Source organism: Callospermophilus lateralis, chromosome 14 (genome assembly GCF_048772815.1).
Source record: "Callospermophilus lateralis isolate mCalLat2 chromosome 14, mCalLat2.hap1, whole genome shotgun sequence".
Taxonomy (NCBI): Eukaryota; Metazoa; Chordata; class Mammalia; order Rodentia; family Sciuridae; genus Callospermophilus; species Callospermophilus lateralis.
In genome coordinates, this window is record NC_135318.1 from 100,744,733 (window position 1) to 100,761,584 (window position 16,852).

At 45.8% G+C, this 16,852-nt stretch overlaps 1 protein-coding gene across 1 annotated transcript in view; it reads left to right on the top strand.

Moving 5' to 3' along the window:
* Il1rl2 (interleukin 1 receptor like 2) overlaps nt 1–15,536 on the top strand; it is a 38,761-nt gene extending 23,225 nt beyond the window's left edge. Inside the window, 6 exon segments of the mRNA XM_076832804.2 lie at nt 414–543; nt 1,306–1,442; nt 7,441–7,584; nt 13,397–13,558; nt 15,117–15,447; nt 15,449–15,536. Coding sequence (XP_076688919.2) covers nt 414–543; nt 1,306–1,442; nt 7,441–7,584; nt 13,397–13,558; nt 15,117–15,447; nt 15,449–15,536 — 992 coding nt within the window.
* Nucleotides 15,537–16,852: the final 1,316 nt, after the last annotated feature.

The following is a 16,852-nucleotide window of genomic DNA, read 5'->3' on the forward strand; positions in this document are numbered from 1 at the left end:
AACTTCAATTTTCTCATCTCTAACATGGGGATAACTCTTCCCCTTTCTTCTGCCTTGTTGGATTGTTTACAAGATATGAAGACTGAGGGAGAAAATCCGTATGCAATACTTTGGAAACTGTAGCGCTCTCGGCTGCAGCTCGAGTACAGTGGTATTTGTGTCTCTGATACCGTAGAGGACATCATCAGAAGTGTTGGCATTCGGCAGCATGTGCAACTCTCTTTACAATAGACACCCTGGAAGCTGGCTCATCCCTCCTGATCTCTGTCCAGGGAGAGAGAGCCGACTGCCCGGGGCTGGAGAAATTCTGGCACTCAAGATACTCAAATCTCAAAAGAAGATGCATTTGTTAATTTGAGTCATTGAAACTTGGTAAACTTTTCACTGAATATTTGTGAATTTGGTTGCTCTAGGCTCCACTCTCATTGTGGACTGCAACATAACAGACTCGAAGGAGAACACCAACCTGCGATGCTGGAGGGTCAACAATACTTTGGTGGACACCTACTACAATGAATCCAAACGCATCAGAGAGGGAATCGAGTAGGTGCTTTGTTCCTCTGGCTTCTCTAAAACCTAGCAAGACTGTCTCCACCTACTATCTGCTGCTACTGCTGCTGCTTATAGACAGCTCCCGCCACCTGCTCAGCCGCCGCTCCTCTTGGCTTTGTCTTTTGAAGATTGCAGTGTGCTGTGTGGCCAAGCAGCTGGCTCAGAGAGGTGAGGCCCAGCCTGTTGGGGGACATGCAGCAAAACCTGAAGCATGCCTCAGCAAAAGAATGTCCATTTCTCTCAACTGCTGCTTGAAATCAGCCTATTCCTATTCAGTTACATCCTGAACCACTGGCCTTTGAGGATTAACTAGTAAAACAAGAGCCAAGGCAGGACGTCTTGGGGAGAGAGGACATAGTTCCCAGTGAATTGAGTACAAACTCAATGTATGGAGGTCTGATTGGAGTGGTGTAAAATGGGCCCCGTGACCTCAGGGCAGGGCCTTGAGGTGGAGCTGAGTTAGAGAAGCAGGGCTTTTAGGCGCAGAGATCATGTCTCTCGCTAACAGAACCATACTTCCTTGCCACTATCCAGAAGAAAATGCAAATTTGGAACCACATAATCTATACACTTCATGGAGTCACTCAGTGAAGTATTCTTAGGGTAAAAAAAAAAAAAAAATTCTTAGGGTGAAAGTGTTCTCCGGGGGTGAGAAAATACATAATTTTGTCTTCAGGAAAAAAAAAAAAAACATTATGAATTATGTTGGGTTAATTTGACCCAAGCGTTATGCTCAACTGTTTTGTTTTATAGAACCAATGTTTCTTTTCCGGAACACATTTTCTACACGGTAAACATAACCTTCTTAGAAGTGAAAATGGAAGATTACGGACTTCCATTCATGTGTCATGCTGGAGTGTCCACAGCCTACTTCATGCTAACGCTCCCAGGTAAGGTCCAGTGTGTCACCCACTGCTCAGCATGTTCAAAGTGCTGGGCAGGAAATGCATCTGACAGAGAAGGGGAGGTCACGTGTGCAATGGTGACACAGGACGGTGGAGTTGAGTAGAGAACCCAGGTGTGTCACCTGGGGAAGAGTTGGTGCCGTCTCCTACTCTGCATGGAGTAAGGCTGCGATAAAGTAGCATCTTTGAAAATGCCACATTCATATATATTGATAATGTATGCATTAAAATTCCAGGAAACTGAGTTTTCCTTTACAAAACCTAATTGTTCAACTTGTATGACCATTTAGTTGCAATTTTCAGCTTTTAGATTGTTATAAATAATTTCATATGCAAATAAAATGCTTATGCATACTTTCACCACATAACTTTGCAAACTTATATATGATTCTGATATTTGAGCAGGCATGCTCCCCACTCCAAGGGCGTATAAAAATTTCACTCAACAACTGTATAGAGCTTTTAAAGTATGCATTGGAGGTCTTAAAGCCAGAGAATAGAGAGTAATAATAGAGGGTGATATCAGAGCCTTGAGATCAACTAAGTCGATAACCTACAAGAGAAGTGTATGAGATAACTTGTAAAATGCTGTGTAGTTTAGTAAGGCATTTTTTTTCTTGATTATTTTAGTATAATCTCTCTCTCTCTCTCTCTCTCTCTCTCTCTGTGTGTGTGTGTGTGTGTGTGTGTGTGTATAACTCATATACAACAGATAGCTTGAATGGCCAGTGTTCCTTATTAATCAGTTAAGCCTATGTTCTTATGCATCTAGCTAAAACCCTTCCAGAAGTGTTTTTCTAGAAGTTAACAGAAAACACAGGGGTTGCTGTATGAAGCTAGCAGATGTGCATCTGCTTCTGCCAAGCTCCTGACAGCCTTCCTTAGAATAGTGGGGAAATAGGGATGTGTGCCCAGCGTCCTGCAGCTCTGGGTGTGCATTCTCTCCTTGTGCTGTGACCAGGAGGCCAGAATCCCTCTGTCCCCAGCAGTGTCTGCTCTGCGTGGGCACACAGCAGCTGCACACCTCTCCCTGGATCTGTGAGGAACCACTGTGGTTACACCAGGAGGGAGGAGCCTTGAGCTTATCCGTCTCCACTGCCCACTCTTCCTCTTCTCCTTGGCCTTTCATAAGGAGCCAGTTTCAACCACTTTCCTTGGGTGGGTCTTGTGCACCCATCTCTCTCTGTGGTGTCCTTCCTGAGGTCCTGTCCTAAGTGCTGACTTTCTCTCTGCACCCTCACCCCTGACAATCTCACTTTCTCTACGGCTTCGGTGTCAGCCCTGTGCAGGAACCAATGTCTTCCCCTGTGTCCTCTCTTCCAGCGCGGCAGCCTGGCTTTCCAGCCGTGTGCTAGACCACAGATACATTGGCTAAAGTGTGAAAACACACCTACCCTCTCAAACCTCCTGGTTCTCTGTGTTTCTTACCTTTGCTTATGGTGTCCCTGTGTCGTCCAGGTAATTCAGCTTCCTTCATCTCGTTCCTTTCCTCTTCTTCCCTCATGCCAATGCCCAGTTAGTTGCCGAGTTCTATGGAGACTTCCTGTCCACTTCCACTGCTAACCTAGATGGGGAGTGTTTCCAACCCAGGATAGCAGGGTCCAGGTTTCCAGGGTCACAGGTCATGGCTTTACCATTTATGAGTCGTGTGACCACAGTGTTGTCATTGATCATAACGGTACCTTCCACGGAGGGTTGTTGTTGAGACTGATTTGGAATTTCAGTTTTTAGTTTTTTAATCGTGAAACATAACACACATATGAGAAGGGACATATATAATTTACATATTACATAGCAAATAATCACATAGCAAATTCATGCCAAGTTACCACCTAGATTAAGAAAAACAACCAAACACACGTTACCAGACCCAAAGAGCCTCCACATTTCCTTCCTGATCAAATCATCCTTTTCCTGCGTAGATAATCACTTCTCCAACTTTTAGGAAAGTCATTGCTCTTCTTTCCCATCTGTGTTGCTAGCCCTAAAAAGTACAGTTTAGTTTTGCCTGTTTTTGAGCTTTATAGGAAAAGGATTCTATAGCATGAATTCTTCCTATGACTTTCATTTCTTCGTAGGTGTCTGGGTTGTGTTGGTACCTCAGTGATGTAGATGTGGCTGTAGTTCATTCATTTTCCTTGCTGCGTCCTGTTCCTTTGAACAGCTAGATCATCATGCATCCACTTTACTATATATGCACATGGACATTTGAGTTGTTTCCAGTTTGGACTATTAGCCAATAATTCCACTATGAAGCTTCCTGGATGTGTGTCCTGGTATGCATGCAGAATAGTACTCTCTGCTACAGTGTTATTGGCCGTTCTATATAATGTCACATTGTTTTCCCATACGATTGGACCAGTTCATACTCCTGTTGCCTACCACAGTGTATGAGAGAATCAAGAGATAATTTTGCAGAGTGACCACAGAGCCTGACATTTAGTGAATTCTTAAAAATATATATTTGTTTGCATTAGTACTATCCTGGTTCTGGTTGATTATTATGGATTTGGATGATCATATTAATTTTATTAATGACTTCCTTGCTTTGAGATCTTTCTCTGGTCTACTTATCTCCTGGTGACTGTTGTAGAATCACCGTCTCCAAGGATGACTGGAACTCTGCCACTCCCCTGCCTGGACATTAGTCCCGCCTCCTTCCTCTGGGATAAAATGACCTTCCACGGCTTGGCATTCTCATCCCCCCGTCTACCTCTTCCCACTAACTTATTGGTTGTCTCCTTTGTCTGCCCTATGAAATAGATCACAGACAAAGGCAGGTCCTCTCTGGGCCTCATATTTTGAGAAAGGAGATGACTTTGAAGCAGTGAGGGCGGAATTGCTTTTCAAGCGGGCAGAACCTGCAGACTGGCTTAGGCCAGAGACAGGAACTCATGGTCAACCCCAGAGAAAAGAGGGGAAGAAGAGAAGCCTTGGAGATACCATGAGACCTGAAGTTACCACTTAAATCTGCTTCAACCTAGAAGTTTGACTTCCTTGTTTAGTAACCTCACCCGAATCTGGCCAATACCGATTTCCATGCCAATCCTAACCTGTCAGTATGGACTGCCCAGAAGCACTACTCAGAAGGCTTCTGAGGCCAAATCCAGGATTAAAAGAACTAGCGCTATATTTTCCCCAATTAACATCTGTCAATCAGGGGGCAGCGGGTAGGATCTTTTGTCTTAGCTGGGCCCAGAGGTAAACTTCACGGATCCACGGATCATTTCGGCCTTTTATTCAGGAATGGGATTACACTTTCAGTGGACCTACTTTCCTGGTGGAAAATGAGCCACTGGCCAAAGGAGAATTTTGGGGTCATGTAGGTTACACTGAGAGGTGATTTAGTGAGCATGACAGTTTGGGCACTCAGGAATTTGGGATTTGGGGTTGGGGGTTGGTGGCCAGCACCTGGAGAGGATTATCTTGCAAGTCTCTAGGAATCATTCTGAGTTTGAATGGCCCACCTGTGGCCAGCTTCTGAAAAGGATTTATCTTGAAAGAGATGAAAGCTATCAGTGTATGGCTTTCTTTTTCACTCCCTTTTCCCAGGCTGTACTATTTTGGGGTTTTTCATTTCCATATCTAACATTTGTCCCTTCCTTTTAGGCAGGTTGAGAAGTTCTTGTTTACTGAATTCATCTTCCTTCCTCCTGACACTCGTTTCACATCTCATATGCAATGCAATTTTGATCATGTGCTTGCTTTTTTTTTTTTTTTTTTTTGGTGGGGGCACCAGGGATTGAACTCAGGGGCACTCGACCACTGAGCCACATCCCCATCTCTATTTTGTATTTTCTTTAGAGACAGGGTCTCACTGAGTCGCTTAGCGCCTTGCTTTTGCTGAGAATGGGCTTTGAACTCATAATCCTCCTGCCTCCATCTCCTGAGATGCTGGGATTATAGGCGTGCACCACCACTTCAACCAGCTGCATATTGTTTTGTTGGCCCTGAGTTCTTAGGAACCTCACCCTCTTAAATCCAGGCTTCTTGGTTTTCTTGGGGGCAAAGTCAAGGTTATAACTTCTCCTTTGGACTTCCTTCTTTTTGCTGAGAACACCTCCAGATTTGAATCCTACCAGTTTGTGTGAAACAGAGTCACTAAAAAGTGTCCCTTCCATAAATTTTTTGATCACTTGTCCTCACCGACCATATAGACTTTGTCATATTTCACAAACTTGACGTCCATGCTATTGGCAAATTTAAAGGCTGATGGTGGCCACGTGGACTCAAGTGACAAATACCATTTTTAACAGGGTTTCGGACATACCAGCAGTGAGTTTTCCATTTGCTCCTATTCCAAACTCCATACTGCCTTTGAATTTCTCATTCCAGTGTCACCTTTCAGCACACCTGCAGAGCACAGAGCATCAACACACCTGAATGCAATGAGTGACCGGCTCGAGAATCCCGGGGTATCACTCCTGCTACCTGCCACAGGGGCTCTTTGAATCTGATAAATATTGGGGGCATCGTCACCCTGTCATGGTTGCTTACCACACCAAGACCCCTGAGTTGTACAGGAGGTCTCCCTAGACCTAACTAAATACTCCCAAAGGAAGAGGGGTGGTGTTGATTCAAGAAGGAGAAAGAAGGGCTGACAAAGAGAAAGAGAGAGGGGAATGGGAGGACCCATCTCATGTTTATAAGTCAGAAGTTATAACATGGGGTCAGGATGGGATTTGGCCCCAGTGTGTGGAGCATTTCCACCTGGCTGCATTGGGACTTAATCAATATATTTTTTTGGGGGGGGGTGGGAGCACCAAATGTGCTTTTTTATTTTAAACTAAAATATTTTTTAATATATATATATATATATATTTTACTTGTCAGAGGACTGTATTTAATTTATTTATATGTGGTGCTGAGAATCGGACTCAGTGCCTCATACACACCAGGCGAGCGCTCTCCCACGGAGCCATGACCCCAGCCCCCAAATGTGCTTTTGTTATTGTGCTTTATGGTGCCACGTATTTCAAGATCTGCAACAGGAAACAGAAAGTCTTGGCCTCATGATGTTTACAGCATGTTGTGGCCTAGGGAAGATTGTGATAAGCTCTTTAATAAATATTCTTTTTAAATGAAATCCCTCTGGGAGGGATCCTTCATCTTCAGGAGGATCAGGAAGGGGCCGTGAGGAAGTGGTTTGTGAGGTAGGTTGTAGGAATGGGAGGATTTCTCTTCCTCTCTCCCACTTCCTCTTTCCAAATCCCCTCTTTCCTGAGGCTCCTTCTTTGGGGGCCCAGGTTTGGCTGTGGTGAGGTGAGACGCTGCTCTTCCTCTTTGTGTGTGTGGGGTGGGGTGGGTGGGGGCCTTGCTCCCTGGACGTGGGCCCCAGAAGAACTGCTCCTTTCCTTGGTCAGCTCGGCCCACTGCTTGTCCATCCCCATCCTTGCACAGGAAGCAGAGCAGAACTGGAACAGCCTCTCTGAACCTGTCTCTCACCCAGGGCCCCAGCCTGGACTCATGGCACCCAGAGGCCTGGATGAGGGCTTCCCTCTCAGGCAGCCCTGTGAGGTCAGCAAAGATGGCTTCCGGGGAGACCCGGGAGTCATGCTGCTCAGGGTGTAGTGACGGGGGAGCAATGTGATATAGGGTTGTAATCGGGACGTGCCTTGGATCAAGTGTGTGCAGTAAAGACTGGGGAATGTTTCAAACAAACCACTGGACGGTCTGGTGTTGACCGCGTAGAACCAGGACATGCAGAGTTGGAAAGCAGTTGTCCTGCAGTGGGAATGAGAAGGAAGACTTCTGCAGTTTTCCTCTTCCAAGTGCCCAAAAGCCCATTTGCTTCCTAAAATCCATGGCCCAGATCAGATTATTCTACTCCCATACCTGTTATTTAACTTTAAAGAAATACTTAAGTAGTGTCCTCATTGATACCGAGCACACTTTCCTTTGGAATTTATACTATAATGTCTCTGAATAAAGGGTTTAATCAACTCTCTGGATTATGATGATGTTATTTTGCTGTCACTTGTAGCTCCAGATTTCCGCGCTTACTTGATAGGAGGGCTGATTGCTGTGGCCATTGTGGTCACATCTGTTCTATGCATCTACAATTATTTTAAGATCGACATTGTACTTTGGTATCGGAGTGCCTTCAGTTCTACCAAGGCCATAGAAGGTAAGTGTGTCTATATTCTCTGAGAAATGCCTTAAAATTGATATCTTGTCGTCAGCATGACCATTTCAAATAGATTTTGTCGTATTTCACAAACTTGACTTTCACGCTATTGGCAAATTTAGAACTCCCTGGAACTTACAGTGCTTCAGAGAGATTTGTCCACGATCACCGGTATTTTTTGTCTCCAGGAGCAAAGTGCTGTCCTTCTGTGATGTGTCCTCAGCACCATGGCAACTCGAGTACTGTTTATATTATGGGGAGTAGGAGCTGTCCTCTCTTAGATCCAGGATGTGTTACCCAAAGGGGTTTCAGTCTCCAACTCTCAATGTTGGAGAGAGATGGACCTGAGTGTGAATTTGAGCTCCCCGTTCACTTTCCTGCCAGAGCTATTTGACAAGAAGATTCCTGAGGGTGATCCTCAAGGGGTGGTGTGGTTGTGATTCTGCACTCTCTCTCTCTATCTCTCTGGTCTCAGAATGGACGTGACCTTGAAAAAGGTAATAAATCTGCTTTAATGTTCTTTCAGTGCTTGGAAAAATCGGTATAAAGCCAAGAGAAGTCCGCACAGCTGATGTGCGTAGGGATGTACTTGCAGTGCTGACCAGAGCATGTTTTTATAAGTAGCTAATGTATAGAAGAGCACGGTTTACTCTGTATATCCTCTGTCAAGAGCCTGCTTTGCATATGAAAATTATGGTACAAGTTACTGTCCACATACTGGATAAAATATAGGTGTCCTAACCGGGACTACCTTCCAAGATAAAAGTTAGGATTAAAAATTGGCACCACAGGGGCTGGGAGTGCAGTTCAGCGATACAGCACGTGCTTAGTATGTATGAGACCCTGGTTTCCATTCTAAGTACCAAAAAAAGTAAAGAAAATTGAACAACGAGAAGCATCGGCAGACCCCGAGCAACATAGAGAGCTGCAGGTGCCTGGTGGGTGATGAAGTGCCATGTGGAACTCTGGCCTTGTGTGCCAAGCACAGCATGCAGCGCTCCTAGGGCTGCAGATGGATTGGGAGGGTGTGTATCTGGCTTTGGCTGCGGTCAGCACAGAGTTTGCTCTAAGCGCTGGTGACTGTCGTCCTTTTTGACAAGAGGATCCGGTCCACCACCACTTATTTCTTCTGACACAGATATGAGTGGTTCGGCTGCTTTCCATCTTGACTAACAGGATCACCTCGCTGACGTGGTCTTTCTGGAAGGTCTAGCTTTTCCGACTCCTTGGCATTTGTCCCTCTCTGACTCACTGGCACTCGCAGGAGCACGATTGGCTGTGAATTATTGGTATCGAGCAGAGTGCCTGGTGAAGCTGGCTGTCAGTGAGTTGAGGTTAACAGGAAAAGAAAAAAAAAAAAAGGAAAAGTGACTCATGCCAAGCAGACACGCAGAGCAGAGGAGACTCAGAGAGCCCCACCCACTGCCAAACCTGGCTGTCGCCCAGTTTCCCCACAGCCAGTGAGTGGGCTGACAGGCAGCCGATGGTCCCTTTTATTTTGAATTTTTAATTCCGGAAAGAATGTGTGTGCTTTGTGATTAAATTGTCTACACCTCACTCCCTTGTAATGCAAGTGTTGGCTTTCACTATGAGCTGGTGATAGACTCTGACACTCACACCGATCTCGCTTACGACTTTGTTTCCCTTGAGGATATTTTCTAAGTGATCTGGGAACAAACAGAGTAACGGATGGCAGAGACAAGGGAGGGAGAAAGAAATGATGGCCTCTTACACGCCCGATAAGTAAGATAAGTCATCTACCCCAACTAGGTTCATCAAGCTGGGTGACATGGTGAATAGTTAGGTGAGTCTAACTCGTGGTTTTCGTATGAGTCATTCTCAGGCCGGCTGAAGTCAGAGAATTCTGTATATCCTCTGTCAAGCTCTTCTGGCAGGTGGGCATGTGTGCACAGGAATGGAGGGGTTAGTTTACTAGGCTCCTGGAGGGATCGCACATGCCTCCTCATACTCCAGGTAAGTCTGTGGAGAATGTGCATGGAGAGCAGAGGAACTAGGAAAAAACCAAAACAGAGACAGAGAACAAAGGGTAGAAAGGGTAAATAAGCTGGGGGTAGAGCTAATGACAAGTCTTGGTTGTTAAAGCTGAAAATTATTTTCAAAGCTAAAGCAAAGGCAATTACAAGATTTATTATATGCTGTTCACAAAAACCTTTCAATTGCTCATGAGAGAACATGGTGTTTTCTGGGACTCATTCCCAAGGGAGTTTTTTTTTTTTTTTTTTGGGAATGTCCTCTGTTTAAAGGGTGTGATATAAAGAACCCTGTCTGCGACATTCCTGTGGTAAATGTACGACCGTGTTTTAGGTGTCTTCCCTTCTAGTGACTTCTATGCATGCTGGAGCTGAATACCCCAAACCATTAAAGGCATTTAGATGAAGGTACATTGAACCTGTCCGATTTTTTTTTTTTCTTCTGCTCTGGGTTAATCACATCTAAAATTTAACAATATCAAATTGAGAGAAAGTCAAGAATTGAATAGTATTTAGGCAACCTTTCATAAATACTAGTTTTATAAAAGTTAGATTTTTTTGTGTGTGTTTGGCAAACAATCAATAAGAGCACATGCACATACTTTAATATTGAAGGTCAGGTTGAATCTCCTCAGAAAACGAAAGGCGCTTGGCCAGGATGTGGATAAACTGTCACCTCCCCAGGATAGAGGGATGGGCCGTGTGAGTGTCCACAGGGCTTACTGTCCTCAGAACGCTCGCTCACCAGTAGGTCTGTGTGTCTGAAACGTTCTTGATGAGATAGGATATGGTCAGCCCATCGTTATTTGCTGTTCCAGTAACTATTTTGGCTGGGAAATGAATTACCTCAAAATGTCATGGTGTAAAACAGCCCTTCATTCTGCTTATGGGTTCTGGGGACCAGGGACATGGACAGAGACGGTGGGGACAGCCCAGCTCAGTTCCAGCTGGACCGCTGGCAACTGACTCTGGCTGTTGGCTGATGGCTTCAGCCCCTCTTTGCAAGAGTTTCTTCAAGTCTTCTCTCTCTGTGTCACATTTGAGCTTCTTCAAGGAATGGTGGCTGTTTTCCCAGGGTGAGCATTTCAGGAGCAAGAGAACCCGGGGAAAGTTGTGTTTTCTGGTGTAATCTAGGCCTCCTGGATTTCTACTGCCAATTCCACTACATCCTACTTTTTGAGGCAGCCATGGAGGCCTCCCTAATTTCAAAGAAGTGGAAATAGATTCCCTTCTTTGTAGGGGTGTGGCAACATTCTGAAAGAACATGTAGGACCAGAAATGTGGCTGTGGCTGCCTTTGGAGAATACAGTCAGTCACGGTTGCACAAGATTGATCGGGAATAAGCTTTATGCCGTTCCCTGCATGATCATTTAGTATACTAGTCGGTAAATTATGGATTGGTCCATCGAAAGTGATGAAAACACATTGCATTTTTTAAAACAAGGCAGCAAAGAGTATTTTTATTCAAAAGCATTAGTCAGAGGGCTAGGGATGAAGCTCTGTGGTCGATCATGTGCCTAGCAGGTGAGAAATGCTGGGTTCACTTCCTGGCACTGCAAAAAGAAAAAAAAAAAAAAACTTAGAAAGAAAAAAAATGAACAAAAAAGCTGAACATTTTTATATTTTGAATTTTAAAAAGTTTTTGAAAGGTGAGTTCTTGCCATCCAAATGTCTTCTAGGTTTGTAGAGCAAGGCGAATGTGTATCCTCAGATGGCTTGTTTAGAAACAGAATATCAAAGAGAGGACACTCAGCAAAAGTGGTTCATTTTTTTGTTTGCTTGTTTGTTTTAAATTAGAGTCAGTGGGGGCGGGGAGGAGAAGCAGAATGAGAAGAGGGAGAATCCAGTGGCAGGCTCTGGGACAGAGTGGTGACGAAGCTGAGGGTCAGCTATAGCTAAGAGACCAGGGGAGCTATTCTCTGGGTTGAGCAGACCACCAACACAAACAACCCTCTTTCAGAGACAAAAGGATCAATATCACCAAATTTTTGGATGGGGAAATTTAATTCCTTCCTAAAATTTTGAAAAACATAAACATTTTACAAAATCTTTCTCTTTTTTTTCCTTCATTTTTTCTCTCTTAATAAAAAATTTCTAGTTTCAGGAAGTTGAATGTGGGACATTAAAGTTTATACAGAAAAATATCCGCTATTTGCAATGCTGGTCTAGTCTGGAGACCTTTAAGATTTCACAGAAAGTTCAGTTGTGTTGGATTTTGGTCATCTCTAGACACAAATTAATTGTTCCCTTAATGAATGTCCCATGATTCCATCCATTAAAAGGCTGAATCCACCCATGATCTAGAACCTCCCTGTCCACAACATAGATGTAACCTGTCTACGTCTTTGCAAAATGGAACTCCATTCAGACGTTCTCATCGATACTGATCGGGCACTCCTCTGAGCGGGGTCCTGCTCCTGGTGCTGAAGGTAGAGCAGGGAGCCAGAGTCCCCAATATCACCCAGTGTCCTCCATGGCAGAGGGTGGGGAGAAGTGCACGCATATGCAAACATGGTACAGTTGCATCATGTGCATGTATGTGTATGACAGCAGGTGCCCGAGCATGTGTTTGCAGGAGCATGCACAGATGTGTGTGTACACATGCCTTGTCATTCTCCACAGGATGACCAAGAAGGGTGACCCTCTCCTGGAGATGGGCAGTGTTGGTATGGGAATTGATGGAACAAGAGAAGGCAACATGTCACCTAGAATAGTCTGCATTGTAACTACTGTCACACAGAAACTAAGAGATTTTGATTCCACTTGTTAATTTCTGAACCACACCTTTCTCCAGGTCTGTTCATCAACTCCCATAAAAAGAGAACAGAGAAGAATGGCTGTCCTTCTGGTACCCATTAGGTTGGCTTTGAATTTCCAAAACCTGAAGCTTGAAATCACCTATTCCAATGAGATGCCCACAGCTGGGTGTAACCGGCTCTTCTTCCACTCACACCCTCTACCCCAGTGTCGTTCCCAGGATTCCTGAACAGGCCATCAATGTTCCCCCTCCCACACTCGTCTTAAGCTGCTCCCCTTTGTGCCTGTTTACCCTGCACTCTCAGACCCTCGTTTCTTTAAAACCCTCTCTGTTGCATGTCCTTTGCAATTTTTATTAAGAGCTCCAGAGGATGGGGACTTTCTTTTCTTTCTGGTTCTTCTGTTCACTTAGCTGTTGTCATCTTGTAGGGCCTCGGGTTGTTTTACTTCTGTGTATGTGGATGGTCTGCCCAGTTATGTCCTGTGTCTAGTTCCTCTTTGCACTGAGCGGGGGGACTGTTCTGCTCTCAGTGAATTCTCGCTCATTCTCATGATGGTGATGTGGGCTGCTGCATGGACTTCTCAGCCCTGCAAGGCACCGTCACAGTCCACTCAAAGGCTCGTTCTCACTGCAATGCCAGCCTGCAAAACTGAACTGACAGAGTTTACTGGTGGGTCTAAATCAAGAGGGATTGGGCCCACTTTCCCTGGTGAAGCATGCACTGAGGGTGATGTTGGTAGAATCTCAGTCTCCTCTTGTTTGGGGCCCCATTTAAAGGCAGCGGTGTCCATAAAATCAGAGGACTTGGGCTGGATGGAGGAATTGCAGAATGAAGTCATCGTCCTGCCTCAGCTTCATTCTCATGTAGTGGGGATGGGTTGGCGTCCCATTCTCACCTAGCAGGGCTACGGTGGCCTGTGAGGGCCAAGTTGGTGGCTGGACACACAGAAGTCATTGAACCCAAGGACAGAGGGCTTCACGGCAGCAGCTCAGGTGTTCGCCTTGTCCACCGAAGGGGATTCAGTAGGAATCACTGTGTGAGTTTCTCCCATTTCCTTTGCAGACGGGAAGCTGTATGATGCGTATGTCTTGTACCCCAAGCCTCAAAAAGAAAGCCAGAGGCACGACGTGGACACTGTGGCGTTGAAGCTCCTGCCCGAGGTGCTGGAGAGACAGTGCAGATACAAGTTGTTCATATTGGGCAGGGACGAGTTCCCCGGACAAGGTGCGTTTCAAGTGAGGTGCCCAAAAGTACATGGAAAAAGGGAAGGAGACCCTGTCTGCCTTCATGTTACACGCAAATGGCGCCCTCTGCTCACCTTGCCCTGAGAGCCCTGGGAAGGCCGTGACCGGAGCTCAGGCAGGCGGAACAAGCTGCCTTCTCTCCTCAGGCTCGTCCAGATGCCCCTGTCTGGGATTCTGGTTGCGGTACTGCGAGCCCGTCTTTGGAGTGAGGATGCAGCTTACCTGTTCATGTCAACAGGTGGCCAGGAACAGAGTCTTGGTTAAAACACTGAAAGAAGAACATGATCCTTTGACCTCCTGTCGTTGAGTCTATCTACTGAATTCCCCAATTGGTTTAAAAATTCAAGTCAGGTAATGTCAAGGCTGATTTATGAAGCTCAACTCCACAGGCTCCTTCTCTATCCAAAAGAAGTGGAAGTTCTTAATATACGTCTCCCATTTAATTTTGGCATGAGGTTTGGGGCAGTTCATTCAGTATCTGAACCTCGCTTGTCTCATCTGTAAAATGGGGATAGGGATGCTTCTTCAACACCGCTGCGAGAACTAACCTGAGTGGGGCCCAGTAGGGAGCTTAGGACAGGTCAACATTTGACACGGAAGTTCCCTCTCGTCTCCTTTGAGGGCTGTGCAGCAAAATGTCTATGATCTGAAATCCCCAGCACTCGACTACTGAGCCACATCCCCAGCTCTATATTCGTGTTTGATTTAGAGACAGGGTCTCACTGAGTTGCTTAGTGCCTTGCTTTTGCTGAGGCTGGCTTTGACTTCATGATCCTCCTGCTTCAACCTCCCGAGCTGCTGGGATTACAGGCGTGTGCCATTGCGCCTGGCTATCTGTATGTCACTCACTAGGAAATACATTTGCTCACTGATGGAGCAGTTAATCACTGAGTTCTTCCATACACTGTGTACTGGTCCAGACACTAGAAACCCAAAGGAAGCCAAACAGTCAAAGAACCTGTCCTAGAGGAGGTGACAGCCTACTCTTATATCCCCTTGGAGACAACTGCACACCAAATATCTGCAGAGCCAGACGTTTGGAGAACACTCCCCGCCTCCCCACCCCGGCCCCCGCCCCGCAAGCCATCATCAGTGGGTGTTATTTGGTTTCTAAATTAGTCACATAAATTCTGGTTATTTAAATAGCTGTAAAGGACAAAAGGAAAATACGAATGTTAGACTAACACAACATTTGAACTAACTACGTATTTCCTGTCCTTCTAAGATTTATTTTATAAATCTGTTCATTCTGTAATATATAACAGACCTTCAGCTATTGCAGGGATACAAAGCGAGGCATGATAAATACTTGTTAGCTAGGGAAACTGGCATAACAACAGACTTCCCAAAACAAAACAAACACAAGTAATGAGAGAGCCAGGAAGGCTTCAAGTTTTATTAATCCATTCCTGCCCAGATCGGGTTGATTTTAAAGGCCATTTCCTCTCCTCAGTGACCCTTTCTAATGTGCTCCGTGGCATTACCACCCAGGCTGTTCTGATCTTGAGCTCTTCTGAGTCTTCATTCTTTGTTTCCAGCTGTGGCCAATGTCATTGATGAAAACATTAAGCTGTGCAGGAGGCTGATCCTCATTATAGTCCCCGAGTCGCCCAGCTTTGGTCTGCTAAAGAACATGTCAGAAGAACAAATCGCGGTCTACAACGCCCTCATCCAGCTTGGGATGAAGGTCATTCTGATTGAACTGGAGAAGATTGAGGACTACACCACCATGCCAGAGTCCATTCAGTACATGAGACAGAAGCACGGGGCCATCCAGTGGAGAGGGGACCTCACAGAGTCATCTCAGTGTGCCAAGACCAAGTTCTGGAAAAGAGTGAGATACCACATGCCGCCCAAAAGGTTCCCGCCTTCCTCCGGTCCAGTCACTGAAGCTCGTAGCCTGCAATTTCCCAGCCGGCAAATGGAGACCAAGATGGGGCTCATCAGCCGCTGACTGAGAATTGTCCCCTCATGGTATCTCGTGGCTGGCCAAGGACGCATTTCATTTGGGCTCTCTGCCCCAAAGCTTGCTATTTTGTGCTGCTTGGTTGGTTTGTTTTGATCAGACTTAGTTTTTTAGGGAAAGACATCACTTCTCCGGAGGGCCGTTAACTCCCTGGGTCCTGGAGACTGGTGAGCTCCCACTGAGCAAGGGGTGGATGTGGCAGAGGGCTGTCGACGTGGATATAGAGAGTCAGAAAGCTCGACTGTGAGTCCTGAAGTTGGAGCCTGGGTGGTCTAGGGATGGCGGGAGGGCAGTCAGTGACTTGAGGAAGACTGGCCAGAACCACACTTTGTTTCTGCCCACCCAGTGACCACAGGGCTCTGCTCCTCAGCAGTATTTGAGGTGCTAGAATCCCCCTTACTTGCTCCTCCAGGGCAGGCAAACAGCTGTAACCACAGTGTTGGCCTGGTGTCCCTGGAAGCTACTTTGTGGTCAGCTAGAACAGTGGGAGACCCCCTGGGGTACCACTATGAGTGTCCTGTGGTCACCCACCCAGGGGACCCTGTCCTTTGAAAGACTTTACCTGCTAAACCAAAATAAGATTTTTTTTTTTTTTAATCAGAGAATGAACCTGGGGGCAGTTAACCACTGAGCCACATCTCCAGCCAGCCCTTATTGTTTTTTATTTTGAGACAGGGTCTTACTAAGTTGCTGAGGCTGTCTTTGAACTTGTGATCCTCTGCCTCAGCCTCCTGAGCTGCTGGGATTATAGATGTGTGTGCTCATGTATGAATTTTTTTTTTTTTTGACTTTTCCTTTTGGACACAGGAGGTGGAGTAATTCTGGTCTGAGGAAAGCAACATGTGTTTTCCCTTAGTGAGTGCGCCCTTCTCAAAGGTCAGTTTATGATTTAACAATCTGCCAACGATTTTTAATACTAAGAATTAGCTGTCAGGCCTCTTCACTACTTTGCAGAACCTAACTTGAGGACATTAGTTACAGCTGAGCCCTCTCAAGCCATGTTTGATGATCCCAAGATTTAAACAGTGGCCCGTGTTAAGGAAGAGCTATCCAGGGCTGGAAGTGAGTCAGCCCAGGGACAGGAGCCAGGCCCAGCCACAGTGGTCCCACGTGGAAGGAGGACAGGGTGGCCAGGAGGGAGCAGGGTCCCACAGGCCGGTGCCCCCAGAGTGTCTGGTGCAGGTGCTACGGAGCCCTGTCCATTCTTTTAATTGACATTTCAAGGTGACTTAGCACCAAGCCCTCGTTCAGTATTGTTATATAACACCTGCCTCTAAAAAAGTTAATTGTGGCAAAAATAGATGAACC